The sequence below is a fragment of the Stegodyphus dumicola genome, chromosome X1, assembly GCF_044657685.1.
Source record: "Stegodyphus dumicola isolate Sdum_Otavi_A_Nest chromosome X1, ASM4465768v1".
NCBI lineage: Eukaryota > Metazoa > Arthropoda > Arachnida > Araneae > Eresidae > Stegodyphus > Stegodyphus dumicola.
The window spans coordinates 238768659-238794586 of NC_140780.1; the positions used below are offsets into that span (position 1 = coordinate 238768659).

The window sequence follows — 25928 nt, forward strand, 5'->3', positions numbered from 1 at the left end:
GATTTGACTGAGCGATCCGTCACTGCCATGCGCACAATGTTCCTGTCATCACGTAAAGTGGTGCACTGAGGTGGATGCGATCAAACACGTCGGTCCGTCGTACCCTCCTGCATCCAACGGTCACATATTCGCATTACAGTTGTTTGGTTTCGTCCAACACGACTACCGATTTCCCTGAAAAATAGTCCACACTCTCGGTAGGACCCCGGTGCAGGACCAGTGTCTCATCCTTCCTCTGTCGAACTTTTTTCTCTGTCTGGACACTCTCGGTCTCATCCCTCCTCTGTCGAACTCGGATACTTGATGAAACGACGATCGCTGTTTATTACAAAGAATAATTGATCTTTTTTTTTTTTTTTTTTTTTTTTTTTTTTTTTTTTTTTTTTTTAAACACGAGAAGAACACAATTGTTGAACTTGAAATCGTCGAAAACTCCAAGCCTTAAATAGCGCTTTGAAGTGGCGCCACAGGCGCGGGTGATGTGCGTCTGCGCTGAAATTCTAATTATTTGCATATCTCACCTCCGCTAATGCATGTTATAAATTTCATGTTATTTACATGCTTCCTTCAGGGTGTTGCATTTACGGTGGTCAACAGTGTATTTAGAAAAAAAAATATTGATTTAAAAATTTTTTAAAGATTTAGTCTTAGGAAAACGCATTTAGTCAAGAAAAGGAAGTAAAGGGAAATGCTAATTGCAATTTTTTCATAATTTTAATGCCAATTTTGTTTTTAATTTAAATTTGGGTTTTACTTGGAAGTGTTAGATTTTCTACACTAAGAAATAATTCTTTCGCCTCTGTTTAGTTGATAATTCAAGATGTCAGTTTGTTTTTGAATTTCAAATTACTTTGCTTTTTCAAGATTTTAATTTAAAAAGTTTTTCTTTGAAATTCAAAATTCTTTGCTTTTGCAGCATAAAATTCACCTTTTGGGAGAATTCATTGTTTCAAATTGGTGTTTGATAGGATGTTCTTACAAGGTCTTTTGTAGTATTATTGCTACATTGTGAATAGTTTTTAATTTTAAGGAATTTATTTATTCACTGAAGGTGTTTGATATTTTCACTACTTTTTTCTACGTATTATGGGTAAGTTTTCAATTTTTGGAAAGGTTCATTTCAAATTCAGGGGAAATCTTAATTTATGATTTTACTTTGTATTTTTGGTTATTTCTCCTTGCTGTGAGGAGGACCAGAGTTTTCGAGAGAATTGTTAAGAGTTAAAAAAGATATTGGAATGGTTCATCAGCTAATTCTGGGTAACGAAAAGCAAAGCTTTTCTTATGGAAGAGGAACTGTAATTGAATTCGGTGTATCCACCTCCTGACAACTTTATATCGGGAGTTAATTGGATTCATCTTCTTTCATGTTCCTTTTTCTTTTTTACTTTGTTAATTTTTGGTTTTCCTTGAGATGGTTTATTTAAATTTTTCTTTTAACATTTTTAGAATTCTTTTTCTACATTTAAAGAGTATTTTAAAATTCAATGATTATGAATTTCAATTTCTGCTCTTCGTGAAAAATTAGTTCTAAATTTCTTTCTTTATGTGTGTCTGTGTGAGAGAGAGAGAGACAGATATAAAAGAGAGAGAGATTTTTAAAGCAAGTGTTTGCAAACTTTGATGTTCTCTGTTACATTGTTTCTTAATAGTACTCATTAATGATACTTTCTACAATTTTTAAATTTTATAACCTAAAACTAACTAATATCTTTCTGTATGCTTTCCTCTTCGCATAATTGTGAAAACGAAACATAACTGTGAATGAATTTACTAAAACCAAATTCGTCATTAAAAATGAGTTTTGAAGAAACTCGTTGCGTGTTCAAAGGATTTATGTTAAATTCGTAATATCTGCCTACAGTTACGATTTTTACTAAAAGTGTTCGAATTTTACGATCTCAAAAGCGACATTTTTTTACAAAATTTGACATTTTTTGCAAAGACTTCAAATATTGTGTTAGTGCGGCTGTCTTTCGCCAAATCTGCATTTTAAGAGTGATGCCATACATTTGGTTACCGTTTGAATTCCTGCTTTTCATTGCATCGAAAAAGAATTCTCTCGCTTATTTGCATATCTATGTGTGGCGACTTATGAGTATTTTGACGATTATAATCGGTTTCGTTACAATGATTTTGATTCTGTGTTGCGAGTTCCATGACAATTGTTTATATGGGCATAGTAATGTTATTATGTAATCATTAAAATGACAATAGTATACTAAAATTGTTATTTTATGGAAATTAACATGAAAAGAAAAAGTCTTTCCCCTTTCTCCTATTTTTAACATATATTTTGCTTTCACATTTGGGGATTTTTTAATACCTTGATGATGAAACTTAAGTATTACAAAGTTGTTAAATTTATGAAACACACTTTTCGAATTTTTGTTTTGCAAAACTTACAAAGTTCTACGTTTAAGTTTCATTTGAAAAATTTAAAATATAAAATTTTTTTATGAGAAGTGCTTACCCATTCTAATTAATTGAAAACCTTCAGATATATGCCAGTCTTCTCTTTAAAATTCCTTTTAAGTTTTTTTTCAATGAAATTTTCAAAAATTATCTGAATTTTATTTTCAGTTGGCAGGTATGCAAAATGTAAGATTCTTCATTCACAGTTTTCAGAATTGCTATCCTCAGATTATAACACGGCAAATAAAAGGCGAAACGATCCTACAACAATGCAACAGAATGCAACAGGATATCGAAATAATTTTGCTTTAAAATATGGCTCTTATTAGCTACGCCTTTGCATAACAATGCTTTAAAAAACTTAAACAGTTCCACTATTAATCTTAAAAAATCCCAACTTACGTACTTAGCAATCTTAGAAGATCACCAGAAGACTTTTCATCCCATCTGACCTTTTACCTAGAATTATGATAACCCAAATAATCCACTTAAAATACAAAATAAAACTGTTTATTAACACGTCGACCTGATGGTTAAACAAACGGAGAAAATTAACAGGAATAAAACTCAGCTAACTTGTGGGTAGACGAATAGCTTTTAATGCATATTGATTATAAAGCACAAAATTAGCTAAGTCTAGTTTAAAGCTTGCCTTTCCTTGATTAATCGGTCGCCAATCTATGCTGCCAAATTCTTTGATATAGAAATAATAAGTTATAGAAAAGTCAAAATAATATGATAAAGTGTTACTTAAAATAAAAACATACAAGCCTAAAATACTGATTTTCAGCTAATTACCAGAAAACGACGATAACAAATACTTATTAAAAGTACAACTATCAACATTGCTTTCCTTGTAAGCAATTTATGAAAAATGGGGTAATTGGTCGCAGACTGAAAGCAATATCCTTTCTAACCAAGGTTCACAAAACAACTGCGACTACCCATGGGATCAAATGCAGCAAGCATCTGTCAAATAGCAGATGACACCCATTTCCTGAGGATCATTTTACTTTGAGAGATCATTTTAAACATAATTCTTCTAACAATAACTTAAACATTTATTGGTACAATGCCCGCATTCTGCATCTCTACAGCCAATAATAATTTCAACTAAAATTTTCTGTTTCTTGAATGAAAATGTAGTACACTAGAACTCCGGTTATCTGGACTAACTAGGTTCCTGATCTATTCGAATACTCGAAAAACACAGGTAATATAAAATTTCAAACAATTTTTATTTGGAAGATATAGGATTTTATTTATTTATTTATTTTTCGTTTATCAATTTTTATTTTAATAAAGATTATAAAGTTAGTCGCCCAGATGGTATAGTGGTTAGGGGAGCCTACTACGGTACCGAAGGACCCCGGCGGCATGGCGGCGCTCTAAATATGCAGCGAGCCGGTAGTCCTCTGGTGTCGACTGGTGGGAGAGGGGAGGGGTTGGAGACCCCTGGATCCTTCCCAGGGTGCTCTTCCTCAAAATTAGGGGTGGAAAATAGAAGTCCAACCTCTTTTCGGAGTAGAATATAGCAATCATTGTTCCGTGGTATATGGACAAGACAACAATGCAACAACATTATAAAGTTAAGAAAACGTATTTCAAGGGGGGGAAAAATCCACTTTACCCTTAAAAGTTAAAAGAACACTAACAGAAAACAACACGGCATACAACAAAAGGCTATAACAGAGAGTAACCAACAGCTACACTACAGAATGTAAGACACTAGTTTCTTGCATGAAGAGGAAATTGACATAACGTCATCGCGTTTGTTTACTCTGTCTTTAGAAAAAGAGCACTATGTTGCTATAGTATGCTATGTGTGTGTTGCTATGGTTAAGCAGTAACTAATAGAATAAACAAGAATCATTAAGCATATATAAAAAATAAATGGATAAATTAGTAAATACCTAATAGTATACCCAGACATACATATGAATACATATTTATTTTTCTATTAATGTTTTAAGGCTCAGTATTCTCTGATTATTATAAGGTATATACTTCATCTAAATTAATTTAGTGATTCCTTTAAAAAATGCATACTGTAGTGCCTTTTCAACTTTTTACATATTATTACTTTTACTATATTAACTTTTTACATATTATTTAAATCAACGCTAAGTTTTTAGAGCAAACAAATTAATGATAAGTTTAAATTTTACTTGGCGTGGAAAGAAACAAGCCATACAACTTGAGTTTTGAATATCTAATATGCGAATCGTTATACTGTACTATGTACGATATGAAAAGTTTTTAAATTCATACGTATGAAGAGATAATTTCTGATTTAATTCTCAGCAAAATCTCACTCACGAAGGTTTTCTTAAATTCACTTACCGATTAAGGTTAGATAAACTTTGGTAATTAAATGAATATATTCTTTGTTATTTGTTTCTCACTAATTTTAATTCTAGATATAATTTTTAGTTTGCTTAAAGCTAGGTTACTTTAAAAACATAATGCCCACACTTTTTCAGCTGAAACAGGAGAAAATAGAACTAAACGTATGTTACCAGCAGGTGTTAATTAGATGCAACCTGATGACATGATTCCTAAAAATCTCCATGTACAACTTTAGATGTATTTGAAAGGCCACGTTAAGGTACAGTCGGACGTCAACGTGAATCAGAAACTACAGCAACATAAATAGATTAGCCCAAAGAAACAAACAATGAGATCTAGGAAATCATTTGTTTAGGTATTCGAAACATATCCAGTTATGATTTATTATTAACTGTCATTGGTCTGGAAAAGAATATGGATTTTGCAGTAACTTTATTTCTCCCTCAATAAGAAGTCATTATAATTATTATAAGCAACATATAATATAGCAATTACAAAACCATATTGCTCAGATATGGTTTTGTAATTGCGGTATTCATATAAATTAAAAACTCAGTAAGGCATATTAATTTACGTATTTATTGCATACTCTCGAACATATTTTAATGAACCATTTTTCCTTCCTTAATGGTTGAGTAATTTAAAGTTATTGGTAAATCAAGAGTAAGGTAAAATCCTTTCTTACTAACATATGAAAGACAACCCGATAATGAATTCTAAGAATACGCTGCGCTATGATTTTGATTCAAATTAAGGAGCAAGAAAGACAGATATCACCTGACTGTAAATGCTGACGCAGTTTTTGACGTGATTTATCTGAAATGATGATTAAAAAGTGTACCACAAATTGTACTCTTTCTGCAAAGGTGAGACTTCTTTGTAAGGGCAACGCTTCCACGATCTTCACCTCTTTTACTCGCGGCCAAGGCTTGAGAATACCCACTTCCGGGTACGTCTGTCACGTGACCAAACTTGCTTCACGTAACACACGAAAACCGGGGAATGCCTCCAAGCATTCTCCACCTTGTATAAATTCTTCAGTGAGAGATCTTTCTTAGGAGATTCATTCGTGAAACAAGTTTTGACAAGACGCATCTTCTCTATCCTCATTAAGGAAATACATTCAAGGTGAGCCTGTGTGGACTGGAATGTGTAACACCACACTTTTTTGTTTAATTATTGTCACTAAACAGTATTGACATTTCTTGATTAAACCATGTACTTAATGCTTGGGATTAATATATTTCCTTTTCAGTGTGATAAATGACATTGCTTTTGTAAGATATGTAATAGTTTCAATACTAAGTTCTGATTAATAGAAATTTTAATGGTATATTAAAAACTGCCTAAAACATAATGATTTTCTCTTTCAGCCATTCTTAAGAAATAGATGATGATTTAAAATGTACTTTTCAAGTGCTAGGTATTAGAGTGGAGTGGCTGGTCTGTTAATAAATTGATAAGCATTTCTGAAATAGTTGGTCAGAAATTTACCACCATGCAATAGCGAATTTGTTTCTTTACCTAAATTTATGAATTCACGAAAAAAAATGTAGTTTGGTAGTCTATATTTAACAGTTCTTTAACGGAGGAAAAAAATGGTTTTTTTCTTTATATTTGTACTGATACTGATTAAAAGCTTATAAATCTTTTGTACCTAATTGCTATAAATGTCTGCATATTATGAAAACAAAAATTAAACAAGCATTAGACGAGGGTAGTCTTTTTGTTTTATAAAAATTAATTGCATCTATTCTGCATAAAAAGCGAAAGAGGACATGAAATGCATTTGGTTAAATGTCGCTGCCTTCTTTTTAAAATTACTTTTTTTTTTTTTTTTTTTTGAAAATATTCTTTCTTTTCTTCTTTATACTTTTATTGCTCTTCTCTGCATTTTTGACATTCACGCTGTTTTCTTAGTTTATTAAAATGAAATAGACTGCAGAAGAAAGACTGTTGTAGCTTTTACAGAGCTTATATCCTTTGCTCGATTAATTGATAGAATGTATAAACTGATAAATGTACCTGGCTAATTAGTTTAACTTACTCTAAGTAACACAGCCCCATTAAAATAATTAAAGATGTATACATACATACTTATATATATATATATGTTAATTAAATAAGGCTAATTAATATGTAACTTAATATTACTGTAAATGGAAGATTGTGCATTTAATTAGATATTCTTGCTGAACTATTTACAAATTCTAGACATATTCAAGGCATTATTATTATTATTATTATTATTTGTTTCGAAATAATATTTTGGTAAAGTATATTTGTCTTACAAACTCTTTGGAGGAATATAATAAAAGCAGCGCAATAATTTGAGATATTGAATCTTAACTATTTTTATCGTAGTTTTATGATCTTTAAAGTAATAGAGTGCGATTGTTAGTTATCTAAAAGTTTCTTATTTAATAATTGTAACTTAAAAATTTGCCACAATTTTATTCTGATTTCTTTTTCTAAGTGAGAAATGAGAAATAAGTTATGCCCTCGGTTTGGGATTCTAACCATTTTCTTACGACGGCAGCCGACGCGCTACCAGTTGCACCATAAAAGCACATACGGGAGAAGGAGAGAATTCGTTACAGTTTTAATAGAAACAGACATATATATACTGCATTGTGATAACAATGAATGAGGACTTAAAATAATAGTTTATTATTATTTTTTTTTGTTTCCTTTTAGTTATTTTCTCATATAAACTTTGCCTGAAAAGAAAAAACAAAAAGTGTTATCTATCCTATTATCAAAACAGTAATGCAAAACGCAAAAGTGATTTTTATTACTGGGAATCAAGCAGGACTTAAATGTCCTCATTTAGAAAATACCAGTAGCGTCATTTTATAGATCTGTGAAATTGTTTATTGACAGCTGAGGTGTATTTACCCTTTGCAGTGTTTTAATTATATTGCATAAAATTGTTAAATTTGTTAACTTTTATAAATTTTAAGGATAAACCTAATTCATCATATTTATTCATCAGAATTTGAAGCAAAGCAAGAAAGAGGAGTTTTAAATATTTTCGAATAAAACTTTAATAAGGGAGGAACATATATATTAGGAATAATCTAGAATTTGCTGCTTGTTTCATAAGAGGAGTTAAAACGGTTATGGATATCAGTTGATGGAAAAAGATATGCAAACGTCAGGATATTTGAAAATTCACGCCGTAAAGCTGCTTATTATTTTTCTTTTTTAAATGTGCTTGCTTATACTTATACCTTAGAGACAACCAATCGCGTTAAACAATTTTAGAGATATGCAGAATAATAAATTAGAATTTTCTATTCGTTCTAATCATGTTACTTTTAAACATTTTCATGCGATATAAGTAATTTTTTACATACGTCGTAGTAAATAATCGTTATCATATGCAAATAACATTCAAGCTGTGTTTAAATAATTTCAGTAAGTGTTTTTAAGGGTCATATACGATTATGTTTTATTCGGACTCTGATAAGAGATTTTAAAAAATCATTTAACAAATTCAATAATTTCAGAAAAAATTAGCACTTCAGTTATATCCGCAATATCTGAAACTTGAATTTTAATTATATAAACCGAAGAATAAACTAAAAGAGTATAAAGAATACAATTGAAAATCGAAAAATTAAAAAAAAAAAGAGTATTCAAGGGAATTAATTGAAAAAAGAAGAAGTATTAAGAATTCAATCAAAAATTGAATCAAAGATATTTATCACCATTTTTTGAAAGTGATGTTTTGTATTTTCATTAATATTTATATTTCTTAACCGTTTAAACACTTAATTAAATTATCATCTGCATTCATAGATTTTCATCTTCCCTATTCTAGCCAAAATAAATAGAAAGGATTGGATTTAGAGGAAGAAAGAAAAAATTTAACTACTTTTCCAGATGACCTCACTATATATGCCTTATTCATTTTAGGTCACTGAAAAAAAACTTTTTCCGCTAGACAGATAGCGTTTTTATGAGGGGGGAGGGGAGAGAAAAGCAAAAAGAAAGCATGAGGGTCAGGGCCATTTGCTTATAATCTTTACAGAGCTTGGTCACGCTGTAATAAATGAGCTCTGCGCTACAGAATCTACACGCTGAAGCAGACAAATGTTTTAGAAGACTTCCTGACTAGTTGATTACTACCAAAAATCAATCATGTGGAACTCATAGCCTCAGAAGTGTTCTCAAGATAATAGGATTGCTTAAGATCTCGTTCCTGTTCACAAGATCTCTTCAGGTCACGGTACGCAAAAGTCAGTAATACCGAAGTAACGCGACCTATGTTGTATTTGTATCCGCATTAAATAACGGATGAAATTTAGATAGCTTTTGTTTTTTGGATTAGAATAGCTTCCTAAATGCTGAGTTTATTTTAGTCACAGACTAAAAGCCTATTTGGGAAACTAGGCATAGAAAATATGGGTAATATTAAAAAAAAAGTGTTTTGCCTCCAAATTGTTCTTAGATTGAAACTTGCAAGTTCTTTAACTTGATATAAACTTGCAAGTTCTTTTAACTTTATTTAAACTTCCAAGTTCTTTAACTTGATTTAAACTTGCAAGTTAATTTTTTTTTTTTCTGTAACTGTAAAGCTGCTCTTCAATGATAATCATTTAATTTCATTGATATTTCGTTTTCTTGGTTGGCAAAACGTTTAAGTAACTGTATGCTAATTGCGACAAACTATTCTTCTTTTGAGTGCCAGGAGGAGTTTCTGTTTGTATGTGAGTATCACTCAGCGGTGAGGGGAGAAAAAGGAGAAAGAACCAGGTCTTCTTTAACTTCAGCTAAAATATACTGTTCTAAGTATTTTACTCCAAAGTCGATCATGACCTCGAAACTGGTTTTCTTCGGCTAAAAAAAAAAAAAAAAAAAAAAATGCAATAAAAGCAAGTAGAATTGCATCACGGGCAATGTTCCCAAGTGTAGAAGTGACGCATTTGACCTGAGAATGAATAAATTGTGAACGTCTGTGAAGGTTGTTAGGTCGAATTCCTGATAGTAACTAAGTTTCACATTCACTGGGTTGTATTAATGCAGATAAGAATGCACAATATTAACGTCCCTTTTGCGCTAGCAGTGGTTAACTGTTTCACGGAGTTTATAAACGACTATGACAAAAATAGACAATTTACATAATAGCAATAAATTTACGTAATCGGAGTCGACATTGAGATAAGTTGATATCCCCCATCCGATGGCAAATGTTTTGTCACAGCTGGAATATAACTGCATATGCCAGCCTCAGCTCCCTGTAATAATATTCAAAATGTTCTTCATTTACCGTTCGAAAGGTATGCGCGTGAAATTTGTATTAGCCGAATTCTGTTGCATGATGTTTGTGTACTCTCTAAAAAAGGAACGTAAGAAGAGGTATCATACAGGGCGGCATAGTTCGTGCTAGAATGAAAATGAGAGTTACATTCGACTACTTGGCACAGTTTGGTGTGGTGGTGTATTTAATTATGGCAAAGCACACTAGGGCTATCTGCCTAAGGGGAGGGATGCCTTTCGTGGAGGACTTTCTAAGGGAAACTGGCTCGTATATACGTTGCACATGGGGAAAACCACGAAAACGCCCATGCAGCCAGCCCGTTCGCGGGATTCGAACCTCGGACCGAACTACCAGTGTTCAGCGTCTTTACCGCTCGGCCGCTGGTGGGCCCTTGGCACAGTTTGAGCAATCGGTATTTAAAAACCACCCTATTTTCCCGATTTCTCACTATTTTTTGTTAGCAGATACTTCTACTTGTCAGTGCTTTCAGACAATTCAAGCTATTTAATACGATGTGATTATTAATCTGTAATAGATGCTAAAAGAATCATTTCGCTAATAATTGCAGGAATGCCAGAACTGGAACACGTGTATATTATCCAATAAATATTATCCCGCATATGATTCTACATGCCTTTTACCACTAACATTTTTTTATTGGAGCATTTCATTTTAGTTTAATTTTACAAAGGATTCGTGTCCTGCAGTACTTAATAATAAATTTCCTTCACAATAATGCTTACTTTCGCATCAAACTTCGTTTGTAGGACCAAGACGCAACATATTAGCCATAAAGTCTTTATCAGAGAAAGTAAATTTTATTTATGTCGTCATGTAATTTTTACTTGTTTTAACATTTTCTAGTTTTCTGAAATTCCAGAAGACTGCAATGGATTAAAACTCGAGGGGGGATATATTTGTTTTTCCTATATTTGATATGCTTTTTTTAGGGGGCGGGCAATTTTCGATCCAAAAAATAATTACGCAAGTAAACTGCACATAAACTCCCAAAAATTAAATTCGATGCCTTTGGACTTCATTTTGTTTCAGAAAACATTTTTATCAATATTAAAGTCTTTTTTTTTTTTTTTTTGCGCAAAATAATTCTGTGCAGCGTACCTTAACTTGTGTTCTTCATTTAATTTTATCTATGTTTACAGAATCATTTAAATTCAGTTTCCATTCAGCTCATCAACACAACGTCTCCCCCTTAGTAAAAAAATGTAATAAAGAATGCTTATGTTTTTATTATGCCTAGAAGTTAAAAGCTGCATTAAAGATAAAAGAATTTTTCTAGTACTTTCTGCTTGTACTAATTTTTATTTTAATCTCAATGACATATATCATTATATAATGTTCGTAAATGAATTCTCTGTGAAAAGAACAAAATTTGTAATTTTTCAAGACTTTATATTATTATTTTCAAGACAATGAATATTTTAAATGCAGTCTGCATCCCTATTATGGTTCATGCCCGATTGAGCCTGACAGTTTTCTTTTGAATCAAACTGAAGCTTACTGTAATATATTGCTTTGTTAATGCAATATTTTTATCGCAAAGTTGTTTTAAAAACACAGTTAACCATGTTTTTGTTTGTGTTATTGAATGTTGAAAAAATAAACGGTATCAGGTAATTCTTAAGCAAAGAAATTTCCAAGAAGAGCAATCACTGTTTCTTTAAATCCTACATTTCTGTGCTGGAACTAAAACATAAACTAGACATCATAGGGATGAAATATCTGCTGATGCGTTCCTCTTATTATCTGCTTCTAACCTAAATAAAGTAATCATGATGTATGTTTTAAAATTTTTATTAATTATTTCTGATCATTAATGCAATTTCTAAAATTTAATTTTCATTCTATAACTTGAAACGTTTGTTATGCAAAATATGCGCCGTTAAGATGAATTTTTAAAAATGTTTATTGCGGAGACTACCAAGTTTTTTAAAGAGCCGGAAACATAAAAAAATACACTTGTGTCCTTGCCGGGATTTGAATCCTGGATCATTCAACTGCCAGACAGACATGCTGACAACCACTTACAAACATGCACAGCGAAATGAGTTAATTTATTACAATAATAAACTAAAAATATATTATAAAATTGTATATTTGAAATAATTAATTAAGCCGTATTTAAATGTGTATACTGTTCGCATTAAAGCCCCAAAGTGCCAAAACGTGTTGTTTATTCAGAATAACTCATTTTCTCAACCCAAATCACAAGTAAAATATTTCAGAACTATGAGTTTTCATGTAATTTAAATAGACGCTTTAGTTTTTGAAGACAACAAATATCAACATTAATTTTCTATTTTTAGATAACGCTGTTACTTAAAGTTGTTTTTTGTAGCTTGTGTAATTTTTTACTTAAGGAATTAATAAACGTTGACAGAGGCCAACGTACTCATGGCGTCTATCATTTTTTTCTCCTTGCTGTAACTGAAACCTAGTGAGAAGAATAGACTACTTAATATAAACTAAGCTTAAAAGGACTACCCACCTAAGCTCCGACCTAGTTTTGACCGACAGTACCCTCGAGATAAAAGCCGAGGATCCCTCACTCATCTTCTATCACTAGCCTACAGCGAGAAGGGGAAAAAAAAGTGTTCCTCTGAAATACTGAACATAAGTAATCGGATTTGAAGACCTGCACAAGGTCCGGCTTCGTTGCAAAGCGGCCTTGCAACTGTGCTTTCGCATGTAGGTCATACGGACAGACAACCGAGTTTTAAAAATGACAAGTCACTTACTATGTGGTTAATCGAAGTCATGTTCCGTGTGGGATGGGCGGTATGCGTAGGATCATAATCGGACCTAGTTTACTTCCTTCCCGCATGTCATATTATTTTGCTCCTGACCTTTCAAACTTTTTTTCGAGTTAGTGTCAATAACATTGAGCAATCTGGAAAATGTTTATGCTGTTCTCATCATGTTTTGCTTCTTTATGCTTTGCTTTTCGGAAGTAAATGGATATTGGGAAATGCGCCTTTCTTCTTTAAATCTTAGTTTCATCGTTTTTAAGGTGTATTTGTGCATAAGCAGATATGTTATCTGTTTATGATAACTGACAGAAATCAAATATTAAAGATATGAAAATTTCTGCTAATTCGTATTAGTTTCAGAGAGGTATTACATTCAATTCTATAAAGATAATGTAATTTTTTATAAAGATATAGCATGTTAGTCGGGGAAAAGATAGCATATAACTCGAAATTTTAAATCTGGCCATGTAAAGAGGAAGCTATCAGCTAGAAATTAGAAAACATTAAATTCATTGTGCATTTCTATTAATTTTGTAAAAACTAACTGTTGTAATAATATGTATCCTACAAAAAATCAAGTTAAATTGCATAAAATCTAAAATAGTTTTAAGAGCTTTGTTCAAACGTATGCTCATACAGTTTTATGTTATTTTATAGGCAAATAAGAAGCTGCCTCATATCTGATATAATTTTTTAAAGATTTTATTTACTTATAAAAAACGAAAAAGAAAAGATTATTTCAGTTAGACAGAAGAATATAATATTTTTTGTAAAATCTAAGTTTATCCTTTTTCTAAATTAGTAAGCATGATATCAGTTATCTAATTAATGAAATAAAGATATTTAAGAAAGTCACTTGAAGGTCAAAGTCACTTAAAAATATGAATTCATAAATTAAAAGAGAGAGAAAAGTGTATAAGATACTGACACTGTGGCAGAAGTCATTAATTTTATTAGCAGTAAAGAAAAGAGAAAACAAAAATTTAAAAAATATAGATTAAACTATCATTTTGAATGTGTTAGTTTAGATGTTCAATGTAACTTACTGCATCATTCCATTTCTAAGAAACTGTATTGAACGGTCTTTGTTCTCGGTATGTGCAGCAGAGTACAAAAACTCTCTGTACATCATAAAAGCGGACGTCCTCACGCTAGACCAAGTACACCTTAATAATTTGCTATTTGTATGATATTCGCACAGAAATGTAGTAAAGAAGAGACATTTGCAAAGAATACAAGAAAATTTAACTGGAGCATAGCGCCTGTGTGTAGAACACGCGTTTTATTGTTATCCTTCAGAAGATAAGGCGGGCGTGCCCTATGAGAATCTTGATTTCTATGGCCCTTTGTTAGAAAGCAGTCAGTTGGAAAAAGTGTTCTTCGACTTGTCCTTATTCAAATAAAAGTCTGCTTAAGTAAATTTGTAACTGAAAAGCATTGAAAAACCTTCAGAAATGTGCTTGATCTCAATTTTATAGCATAATTATTCTTCAAGTAGTTTAAGCGTATTATACGATGGCGGGGTATCAAAGTTTTTGTAATTTAAAGCATTGCACTCATTTAACATACCTTCAGATTGCAATTGCAAAGACAGAAGCATAAGGCAAATCACGCAAAGTTATTTAATTACTCTGGTCAACAGTGATTTTGTTAAATGTACAATTTATGTTGATTCTTGCTTGCGCGGGTTACAAAAAAGAAATATTTTAATCTTAAATAAAATCTTATTTATCTTTATTATTCCTTTATCTTGTACGATTTCTCTGGTTTTGCAATTTTGTTACGTGATGGGCACATACACGTTTATCAGAAAGATTTGAAATCAGCACGAAAAAAGTGTATGATTAATTTTTTCGTTTACATTTAAGATGTAAAAAGTGAAATTTGGTTAGCGAATGTCACTTTTGAGAAGCACTGACAGGTAGTTTGACCGACACTCTTAAATGCACCTGTTACGTACTGTATGCCATGTTTCTCTTCTCGGTCAACCAATTATTTGCCTCCTTATCGCGTTGAAGAGCCAGCAAGGACGACACATCGTCAAATGAAGGTTGGAGTTGTCTGCGAGAACTTATATAGGGTGTTCGCACCCAAGTTTGAGTTTGGTGTTTAGCCTACGTGGCTGATACAGTTTTGTAGTTTGTAGGGTGTTGAGATAACACCTGAGGTAAAAACGTTTAAACCTGTCCTTTCAACAATATTTTCTTAACTTATGTTTCTGTATATAAAGATGTGTTTATAAATAATAAAACATGTTAAGATTAGGCTTATGTGAGATGTAAATTATCGCCAACCTGACAAGCACTACACTATATATAGAGAGTTTACATATGAATTCCCAGCTGGCCATGAACTGGATTGCAATGAAATACAGCTAAATGACATTTACCATTCATTAGCAATATTCAGATTTGTACTTTGCAGTTAATAAACTGGGACATAGTATTTTAATTAACAACAACAAAAACAAAAACTGCAGTATTTTAGAACATTTTTATAGTAATGCTATTCAAAATATTTTAACGTACTGATATTCCAAATTATGTTTCCTTCTTAAGAGGCAACGTGCTTAAGTAAATAGGTGATCTACATATGATGAAATCTAGATTTAGACTTTCAATTCTATTAATTAAAAAAAAAAATCGCATGTACTTTTTTCCCGTTGTTTAACTTTTCTTCCGTCCCCCCCCCCAAAAAAAGTTTATTATTTCAGTTTTCCATGTCTTAGTTTTTCAATTCAAATAATAAAGTATTAATAATTACTTAAAAGGAGAGTTGTCTATTATTTTACCATATGATTAATAATACAACAAATTCAATAAATAATTACAACCTGAACTGTACTAACGTAAAAAATGTAGTTAATTATTTTCGGATGAGATTTGAATTTGGAAGCAAAGTCTTATTTTTTAAATGTGCTATTTTAAACTCAGCCGATTAAATCCTACCTTCTGAAAAAGAATATAAAAGTTATGAAAGGTGAAATAATCTAAATTTTATTTCTTTTGCATGACTTATAATATATTTAGCAAAATGTTTCCTATTTTGTTTAAATTACTATTACAGTATCGTAAGTTCATGACAGAAAATTACTAAGAGTTTACTAGGTGGAAGCATACTATGGCTAAAATGGCATTAAAAATTTTTGAGATTCAAAATTTTCGACGGATTATTCCTGGTTGTCCATAAAATAGGTATATAAATCATTGAGCATGTTTTATCTCACATTCAAAATCAGGACGAATCAAAATGGCCGTGCTTTTAGGATTTTGTAGCCTTTACGTGCATGACTTAAATTTTCCAATTTATGCAGTGAGAAAACGTTTTCTGGCAGTTGTGATTCCCTTTGTTCTCTTTTGTTAGGAAGCTTTTTCGAAAAAATATATTTCATTATATAGCTTCTGAAATAGATTTGTATACCGTCAAACGGATTTATATACCGTCTTGATACTCTAAATGAATCGTAAGATGTAAAAAGGAGCTATGTGATAAAAGTCAAATTTTACAGGAGCAACAACAACAACAACAACAAAAAAAAAAAAAAAAAAAAAAAAAAAAAAACTATCCCATTCCTCACAAGCATATCAGAAGAGGGTTGAAAAATCCTGAATTATATGGATTTTAGTTACAACAATCTCATAAATTTTGCTGTTGACTACTGACATTCTTGTGAGGAATGGGGTAGTTTTTTATTGTTCTTATAAAACTTGACTCTTGTGACATAGCTCCTTTTTACGTCTTCCGACTCAAACATTTTCTGAAATTTATTTTAATATTAGTGAAACAGAAGTTGTATCTTTGATTAATATTGAAATACAGGTACTAACCAAAACTACAACCAACTTTTCAAATCGTTTGAAAATAGCCAAATCTCTTCAGCGATGTGAGATTATTCGATTCAGATTTGCCATTGAAGTAGAGCTTTTGTTATTCTACATTCCTCCTTCAACTGCCGTGGTTTAATAGCGTTTTGTCATCAAATTTGATAATTTTATAACTCGAGAAACCCGTTGAAATCCACTGTGTAACTTTCGCACCGTATATACTGTCTACGACGGAAATGTTTTCTCAGTTCTAAGACTAGTCTCTAAAATTTAATTAGGCGATAGTATCAGAGTCAAACTCTGAATTATGTTAAAGATAGATATCTTTTCTCGTCTTTAAACTGAATTTACTTCTTTTTAGATAAGAATATTGTCTATTAATAAATATATAAAAGTACCGTTTGATTAAGTCTTTCATATAAAACAACTTTTCGAGATAAATGCCAATCATTAGTCATTATATGTACAGACTTGTGAAAGTGATTGCCATTATTTGATACTTTTATTTTTGATTTTAATGCAATCCATCTAAATGCTGAAAAATATTGCCCAAGAAGTCAAATTAATCTATTTGTTAGGCTAATTCCTTGAAAGGCACCGAAATTTATCGGTTTCAAAATATAAGTAAATAATTATTTAATAAATAAAATATAAAATAAGCAGCAGACAACTATGTAGAATGATAAACTAAATAGTAAAAAGCATAGTAAAATTTCGGTCGACGGTAAATATATTTTAATAAATAAAGCTAAGGAAATCAGCTCAAAAAACAGTTATATAAAAGATATGGAGATTAATTAAAATATTCAGAAAATTGCAGGTACTGCCAAGATATTTCTTGCGTTGTTTATTGCTTGTGGCTTAAATTTATCACTCAGTAATTCCTTTTTTTGCATAACCCTATACATACACCTACACCATACAGTATCGTTCGTATTATTACAGTATTGAAGTTTGCTCTAACTTTAATGTTCAGTTAAAAACATTAGGTCTTTAAGACTTTAAGATGAAGTTTCAGTAGTTCAGTGAATAATACATATATTTTCTAAAGTTTGTTTGTAAACATTACTTTTTGATTACTACTCTTAAAAGAAGAATTATTGTGCGTAGGAATGATGTATGTTATGACAACCGAAAAGTCTTATCTATATGGCATTTGATGTTTTTACTAACTGGAAGTTTTGCATTTCTATAGAAAGAAAAGTTCTGTCACAATTGCAACTACTTTAAAAGATTCATCCCCAATATTTTTAAACATTCTTGCGTTAAGCTATATGTCGTATAGTACATGTATTACGACAAAAATTCGGAGATCAGTAAATCTCTGAATTTAACCGATATATCCTAACATTTACCAATATCGAGCAGTAAAAATCAGAAATAACTAATAAAACATATTGCCTACGGGCTTCTACCAACAGATTACAACAACTATTCAGATTTACCGATGCAAATCGCTAATCCTTCAAACCATTTCAAGTTTGTTTTCAAATACACATCTTCGGAGTGCTTTTAGTGTTTCCTTCAGTCACTTTTCTCTGTTACAGTTCATCAAATTGAGTGACGTTGTGCTTCGTAGGGTTTATGAGTCTCGGCCTTTAATAAATCGAGGAATAACAAAATAATAACAAAGTTTCTTCAATTAGTTGAGTCTATTAGGCTTTTTGAAGCAAGAATTGTGAAAAGGAGCTATGTCTTCGCCGGGATTCGGATTCCAGATCTTCAATTGCTAGGTGAACGTACTACCAGTTATACCAAGGAAGGAAGAGAGCTTTATTAGTTAACAAAAAAGCAATATTCTGTAGACCAGAGTGAAAGATGTAAAGATATCCGTTCATTATAGAGTTTTGAAGTTGCATGATATTTTCAGCATCAACATTTAAGAGAAAATTCAAGCAAAGCAGAAAAGGAATTCGTCATTGAAATGTGTGATACTGATCTGAGTATCACAGGTTTTGAGCTTTCAGATGCGACAAGCTATCCGTTATGGGCAGCGTTGATAATAATGAAAGGATAATATTGTGAAAGGAGGGGAAATATTCATTCATCTTTCCCCCAAAAAGGAGTATCCAACAAAACGTTTTTACGGTTATCCCATAATTATTTTCTTGAAATTTTTCATACTGATGCCCTCTGGCACTTCCAGAGTATTGTAGAAATGCCTGAAAACATAAAATAAAGGAAATATTAGAAGACATTTTATTACGTGTGAAATTAATTTAAACTAATTATTGTAGTCATGTTATCATTGTTTTAATATAATAAAATTATAGTACAACAGTTGTCACCCTGTTCGGTATGGTGGTAGGGAAACCAACTGCCATATCATTACACCTTTAGTTGTCTAGCCTTCTCTTTTCACATATGTAATATCGGTCTAGCAGTGCACCATGGGCAAAGTTCTTCGTAATGAGACGGCTAAATGTTTATTCATAATCTTACTATTATTCCATCAGATAATTATTGTTATCTTTAACTGTAAAACTTTCAGAACACAGTAAGTTTCATAATTATATAAAAATCTATACAGAATAGCGAACTGAAAATCTATCAATATTCTGATGTTTAAAAGATCACGTTTTTCAGGTTCTATGAAATTTATGAAGATGAATCTTTTTTTAGAGCCGTTATTTCTTAATTAATTAATATTATTATTATTTCTTTATAGAATGAAGGGGATCTACATTACGATATTGCTGGTAGTTTCGGCTACAGCTTTACCAAATCCGGATACAGAAAAACAGACACCTTCCAAAGTGGAAACAGAGTCTCAGCCAGCCACAGCTAGAGCAGCCCGGTTTGATGAGAGAAAATTCAATAGCAACAAGCAAGCTGCACCTACCTCCAACGATCTGGACACAAACAAGAAACAAGTATCTCAGTTCCTAACATCTAAAAACGTTATTCGTACTCTCGTGAAGCTGATTTTTGGCAACGATGAAGAAAGCGCTGCGACATCAAAACAAATCCTAAATATTTTTGTCAGTGTTCTGGACATGTTAAAGAGCACATTAGGTCAGAGGGCAAGATCTGCAACATCTAGGGGGTCTCGAGCTGTTTTAGATGATGCTGCCATAGCCAGTGCTTCTCTTCTTAAAGGCTACATTCGGGCATTTATGACAAATAACAACACTTGTGTGCAAAAGTACTTATGTGAAGCAAGCAAGGAGGCTGTTAATGACGGTAGAGAAGTCGGATATCTGATCGCCCAAATTGGAGGGTAAGTTCATATCTTTCTAGTATTAATTTCTTTTGAATCTTAGCTAGTTGGTCATAAATGTATTTACAAATATTTCTCATCAGTATACACTAATGGTTATCAGACTTTTAAGAATCTGCTTTTATAGCACAGCCAGGGCTTACAATGCATTTTATTTTTGGGTTTGGAAGTTTTATATCTCATTAAGGCTGTAAAACACCATTTCATAAAAACAGTTCTCTGTAAACATATCTTCTTCAGTTCTTGAGAAATTTTGTAAATTTTAATTCAGGTCATGCCCTAGCAAAGGGAAAACGTCATGTAATTTTTTAACTGAAATGAACAGTTTATTATTTTGTTCTAAAAACCTGAAGAACTTGGTTGCAGCATTTACACAATTTACATTATGATTACATTCTATGAATATAATATTCTTACGACGATATTATATCCGAAGAAAACATTCATTAAGAAATTAACTTTTAAACTTGTGTTTATCAAAAAGCAATACTTTTTGATATTGGTCGAGAGATGACAGAAATGTAGGTACTTATTACAATATTCTCATGGCTTCATGACAATAATGTTGCGTTCGTCCTTAGAAATTTGCGATGATTTGCATGACATCGCATAAGCTTCGAGTTTCTAAAATTCATTTCCTGGTATTCAAAGGTATTAATTTTTTTCATATAAATGTTGTCCCCCTCTCTAAATGGCGGGCACTAGCCATTATAGGCATTGGCTATTACCAAGGCGGAAGCGGTGGTCGCTTTATTATGGAAGCACCTAATAGGTAGGCTACCGTTGCCTCCTATGAAGGGACTGACAACTTACATCCATATCTTCTCCGGAATTTGACCTCGGGTCCTTCGTTACGGCAGTCAGAGTCACTAACCACATGACTACCTGGGCGGCCTATATACTAAAAGTATAGATGTGAGAAATTCTGCTACTGATCGGAAATCTTCCTTGCACATCATGAGTTAGGAACAAAAGTTAATATTTTTTCTCAGGTAGGAAAATATATATCGAAGGATTCAAATACAGCGTGAAGAGATGTTCCAAAATTCCTCGACTTTTGCAATGTAGCTAATCCTGGTGATAATAATGAATAAAGTTTGATGTAGGAATGAGGAAATTTGGAAAATTTTAAGTTATCTTTGGATAAGATTCGATGCGTCAAAAGTGAAAATATTTGATTTAAAAAAAAATCAATGATTGATTTTACATTTAAAACATTTAATGCGAGCATGAATTAAATCTTCTTTCATAAATACTATTTAATGTAAAATACGAAATATTAGTTAATAATAATTAAGTAATAATAATTAGAAACAACTACATAGTAATCATCCTATGGAACACTCCAAAAGGTTATTCTTCACTATGCAAAAATTTAAATGGGTGTCACAATTAAAAAAATAAACAAGAAATCTGAGCAAATCAATTTTTATTTGAATCAAGCTGACTATCCCCAAAATATCTATATACTTTTATTTCGTTTCAAGTAGTTAAATACTATTCATTAGAATGCAGTAACCTGATTTCGGGAGACAATTTTATCGTCTTTGAGACCTGAAAATGGTGAAGAAATTGAAGAATTTCCCTTAAATTGGATTGCGTTCATTCACATCTGTTAAATGTTTGCATGAAATTAATCATTTTAATTTAAAGGTGGGATTAAATATGTTTCACCTTTAAACAGTTCTGCTAATGCTGTTCCCCTTGGATACTTCTTAGTTGATTTTCAAAGACATTAACCTTGGACAAAAAAACTACCATTTTGCCCCTTTGTTCTTTGGTTATTATAAGTAATTTTTGTAATAATTTCGAACTCTTTAATAACTCTGACGTTACAAGACATATCAATTTAAAAAACAGAAATGCTATTTTAAATTTTTAAGTTTACTAAAACAACTTTCAACATTTTATCCTAAATAAATTTATATTAATATAGTAGACTATATTTAATAGATTAACCGAATAAAGCAAAATATAATTTGAATGAATTAAGTTTCTACCTGCTAAAATTTCATATATTTTATGTGTTCCATTACTGTTCTGATCCTACTGCAGTGGTTCTTGATTTAAGAATTTCATAACTTAAACCTTCTTTTATAAAGTTCTAGATATTTTAAATAATGTAAAGTTGTTGAGGAACTAATAAATTATGTTTTAAGTTTGCTTCTTTTCAGTATTTTACCTGCCGATTGATGGCCATTGATGATTCTAAAACAAAGAATCATGGGATTATTATTTTTGCAATTGCATTATTGTTTTCGAGTGGGATGAGGGTTGGTGAAGAAATATTTAATTATTGAGTTCTGTGCTGTTTAGAAACCATACTTGTTGTTTTTAAAAGATTTGGTAAATTTAGTAATATTTTTGTAAGAACAGGTACTTACATATCAATTATTAAGTAATGAAATATCTTGTAACATCGTGTTTGTTTAGCTATCATAAAATGTAAGCGACGTTGAAGAATGTTAGGGACTTATCACAAAGTCCTTTAAAGTACTACAAAGTCAGGACAAAGCTGTAAAGAACCTTTTATTAACTCAAAAAAAGTTTAACAGTCGACACCAACTCGTGTTTACAGAAATCAACACTTTTGGATTAAACCAAAAGGTAATGACTAGCTTAAAATTGATGAAGTATAGATTAATGGCTTCACTGTTTAACTATCACGCAAGCTGGCTCTGCCTCAGAGTCGGCGTAAACAAGCTCAATGGCAAGAATAACTCAACGCCGCAGAATTCAAATCTGTAGAAAATCAAAGATAGCAACTTGGCCTTCGGACAGGCAGAACACGCTTTGATTTCACCCTCCAAAACCTTCCTTTAAATATTTCCGTCCCTTTACCTAATCTGAATATCGTGCATGCTGGAAATTTGCATTCTGGCAGGGAAATGAAATAAGAATTGAGAGGAAAGATATTTTAATTTAAAATAATTTGTTAAAAATTAAAGGATACTCTACATCCTTATCTCCAAAGATTTAGAAAAGGCTCAGTATTGCCAGATCTTTTTCAGACATCTTAATATTTGATCATCTCTCAGTCTTAGTGTTATTTGATATGTCACTGAACAGATTAAAAACGGAACTGTCATCAGTTTGCGAGTTAATATTAATAGGTCTCTCGGAAACTACTGATAAACTTCAGAAAACTTACTTTGCTATTGAATAAATGCACTACATTTCTCTTAATATATATGGAAATTAATACCAACTGAAGTTTTCATTTATTCTATTAAAATATTCATCATGCATTTCGTATAATAATTTAAAATCTTTCGAAGATGATTCTAAGTATTAATCGCGTGAAATATTGTCCTTAAGTTACTTTGGTCAACCTTCAGCTCTTCTGCAATTTCTAATCTGATTTGTATTTAATATTTTGTACTTAATATATCTGGATGATAAAATGTGCATATGTTTTATTTTTGTAAGAAATTTTAGGAAACATTGTGCATAATGCATTGTCCTTATTTCATTTTTTTGGACGAGGGCGGATAAAGACTTGCACGACAAGCTGTGAGGAAACCTTTCTAAAATTTAATTTCTTTTAATTAAACATAACATTTGTTTTAATGTTTTAACCATTTAATGTTTGACAAAAGGTTTGATTAAAATATATAAATGACACTTTCTAGTTTTCTCTTGCTAAAATTAAGACTTTCATTATCAAAAGAAACAGTAAACTAAAATATTATAATTAATGCATTATCTTTTATAAGTATTATGTTACTAGCAGCTGATTTATTATTTTAGATTAGACAAATTAAACTTTAGATTGGCTGTGACATTGATTGTAGAAATCTATTCTATTTATGGATTTATGTTATTCAGTCGAAGGCTAAATTGTGCCTGATTTTACATTTCTGTTCTCCATGATTGTCATGTCATCTTACATGTTAGTTACACTTATGCATGTGTGCTAACTTTAAGCAACATAAATTAAGAAACATCCTCGAAAATTTTTATGCACACTATGGGCAGATTTTAAGTTATGTACATTATATATAATTTTAGTAATTTAACATTCTCGCAAATATCGAATCCCGCAAATCTCGAAATGATTGCACAAATTAACCTTTTTCTGTTAACGCGGAGTTTATTTTAAAACTTAAATATCATTCCTTTGGTGCATTTATCTTTAACATGAGAAACTGTTGACTAAAAGAAATATGCGTCAATACTGGCAGGTTCGCAGTGAATAATGCCATAATTAAAACAACAAATATGGTAATAAAGTTGAATGGCTACATTGGGTAATTAAATAAAAATTTATTTTTCTCCCCTAGAGAACCCCAAAGATATTTCGAAAGCTGTTATAACTGCGGGTGTGGAAGTAATATCGACTTAGGTATCCTAAGTCATTTAAAGTGTAGCTGTATTAGCAATACATTGTGAAATACAGCATTTTTTAATCGCATTAAATTCTTTAGGAAAAGCTTAAAATATCTGTTTTATAGCTCTTTCTTCTTGCACCTAAAAATACGACCACAGTTTCATTTCTGTGTTTCTTTGTTCCTATCATTTTCATCTATGCGTCTAACCCTGTTTTGTACCTTATCCTGTATTCATATTTCCTAATATTAACATTTACAAGCAAACTATTGCTGGGATTCCAGGAAATGAAACATACGCAGAGCGATTATTTAGATGTTTATAATTTTTATTCTTTTGTTTTGTACTTTTTATTTTAGATATGCGGCAAGTTATGCTTTGGAAACTCAGAAAGCTGCTGCATTCCAAGAAAATTATGCTGCATCGCGCCGAGGTCGAAGTGGAGAAGACTGCAAATCGATCTATCAAGTGTGTAACGAAGTTGAATAGTCGGTCACATTTCTGAAGACTACTTATCATACCGCACCGATTTCTGTTAGCTGGACTGACAATCATTGACACATTGCACTTTTTTTAGAAACTTGTATTTTATGTTTATAAGAGTGAAATTCGCATATGTGAATATCTCCTAACATGTAATATTTTCCAAACAGTTATTTATTATAATTTTTGTTTTCACCATACACTTTTGCCTAATAGCACACTTTGAATTCATATATTATTGTGTTTCATGACAATGTTTTTTTGTTTTTTGTAATAAAATGAAAAGCACTCAGCAATTTCGTTTTTCTTTCACACTTTATTTCACACGACAGTGCAAATGTTTTCTGTTATACACTGGTGTGCAAAAATTAAGGACGAGACGGTTTTTTCAATATAACTTTGTACAAAAGCTTTCCAAATCAACACATTTAATACCGTAAGATCCAAAAATACGTAAGGACATGAGTAATGTAAGCAACACTTACTAAAAGAGAAATCACAGGGGTAAAAAGAAGCTTTGTTGAAAAAGTAGCATGGAGCGCAATGCGACTGAAGGCCGAAACATCCCTGTGATGGGTGTCCAGCAAGAAACATCCGGTCTTTAATAGGGGATATGATCTCCCCTGACTGCTAGGCAGGTTCCACAGCGTCTGTCCATGCTGAGAATGAGGGTGTCAATGAGTTGTTGAGGCATTGCTGCCCATTCGTCTTGCAGCGCCAATCGAAGCTCCGGAATCGTTACTGGTGATAAGGTACGAGCTGCCAAGCGTCTGCCTAGAAAATCCCATACATGTTCGATGGGATTGAGATCCGGAGATCGTGCCGGCCAATCCATACGTTCAATATCCTCACTCTCTAAGAGCTGTTCGGCAGCTACCGTGCGATGACAGGGTGCATTGTCGTCCATGAAAAGGAACTGCGGACCCATAGCGCCTCTAAAAAGACGCACATATGGAAGAAGAATCTCGTTACAATAACGGGTCCCGTTGACTGAACCTGCGTCGAAGATGTGAAGGTCTGAACCAAGCATGATGCGTCCCCAAACGAGAACACTGCCACCTCCATAGCTGTCCCTTTCAATGATGTTCGAGGGATGATTGCGTCTTCCCCGCTCTCTCCAGATGAGTATGCGATGAGAATCGCTACTCAGACTGAATCTGCTCTCATCTCTAAAGAGTACTCGTCCCCATTCATTGTCTCTCCATTTCCGGTGTTTCCGGCACCACAGAGAACACCTTCTCCGATGGGCAGGCGTTAGAGGTACACACCGTACA

At 32.0% G+C, this 25928-nt stretch overlaps 1 protein-coding gene across 1 annotated transcript; it reads left to right on the forward strand.

The window, feature by feature from the left end:
* Window positions 1-5734: 5734 nt before the first annotated feature.
* On the forward strand, window positions 5735-24946 carry LOC118197592 (uncharacterized). Its single transcript, XM_035369120.2, has 3 exons — window positions 5735-5892; window positions 19291-19842; window positions 24531-24946. The coding sequence occupies exons 2-3, from the start codon at window positions 19292-19294 to the stop codon at window positions 24658-24660; spliced, it is 681 nt and encodes a 226-aa protein (XP_035225011.1). The 5' UTR covers window positions 5735-5892; window position 19291; the 3' UTR covers window positions 24661-24946.
* Window positions 24947-25928: the final 982 nt, after the last annotated feature.

Bases quoted from the DNA above. Each gene is read 5' to 3' on its own strand.
- LOC118197592 (XM_035369120.2), top strand. From the start codon at position 19,292: ATGAAGGGGATCTACATTACGATATTGCTGGTAGTTTCGGCTACAGCT. The intron at 19,843-24,530 runs GTAAGTTCATAT...TTTTTATTTTAG, and splicing joins CTGATCGCCCAAATTGGAGG to ATATGCGGCAAGTTATGCTT.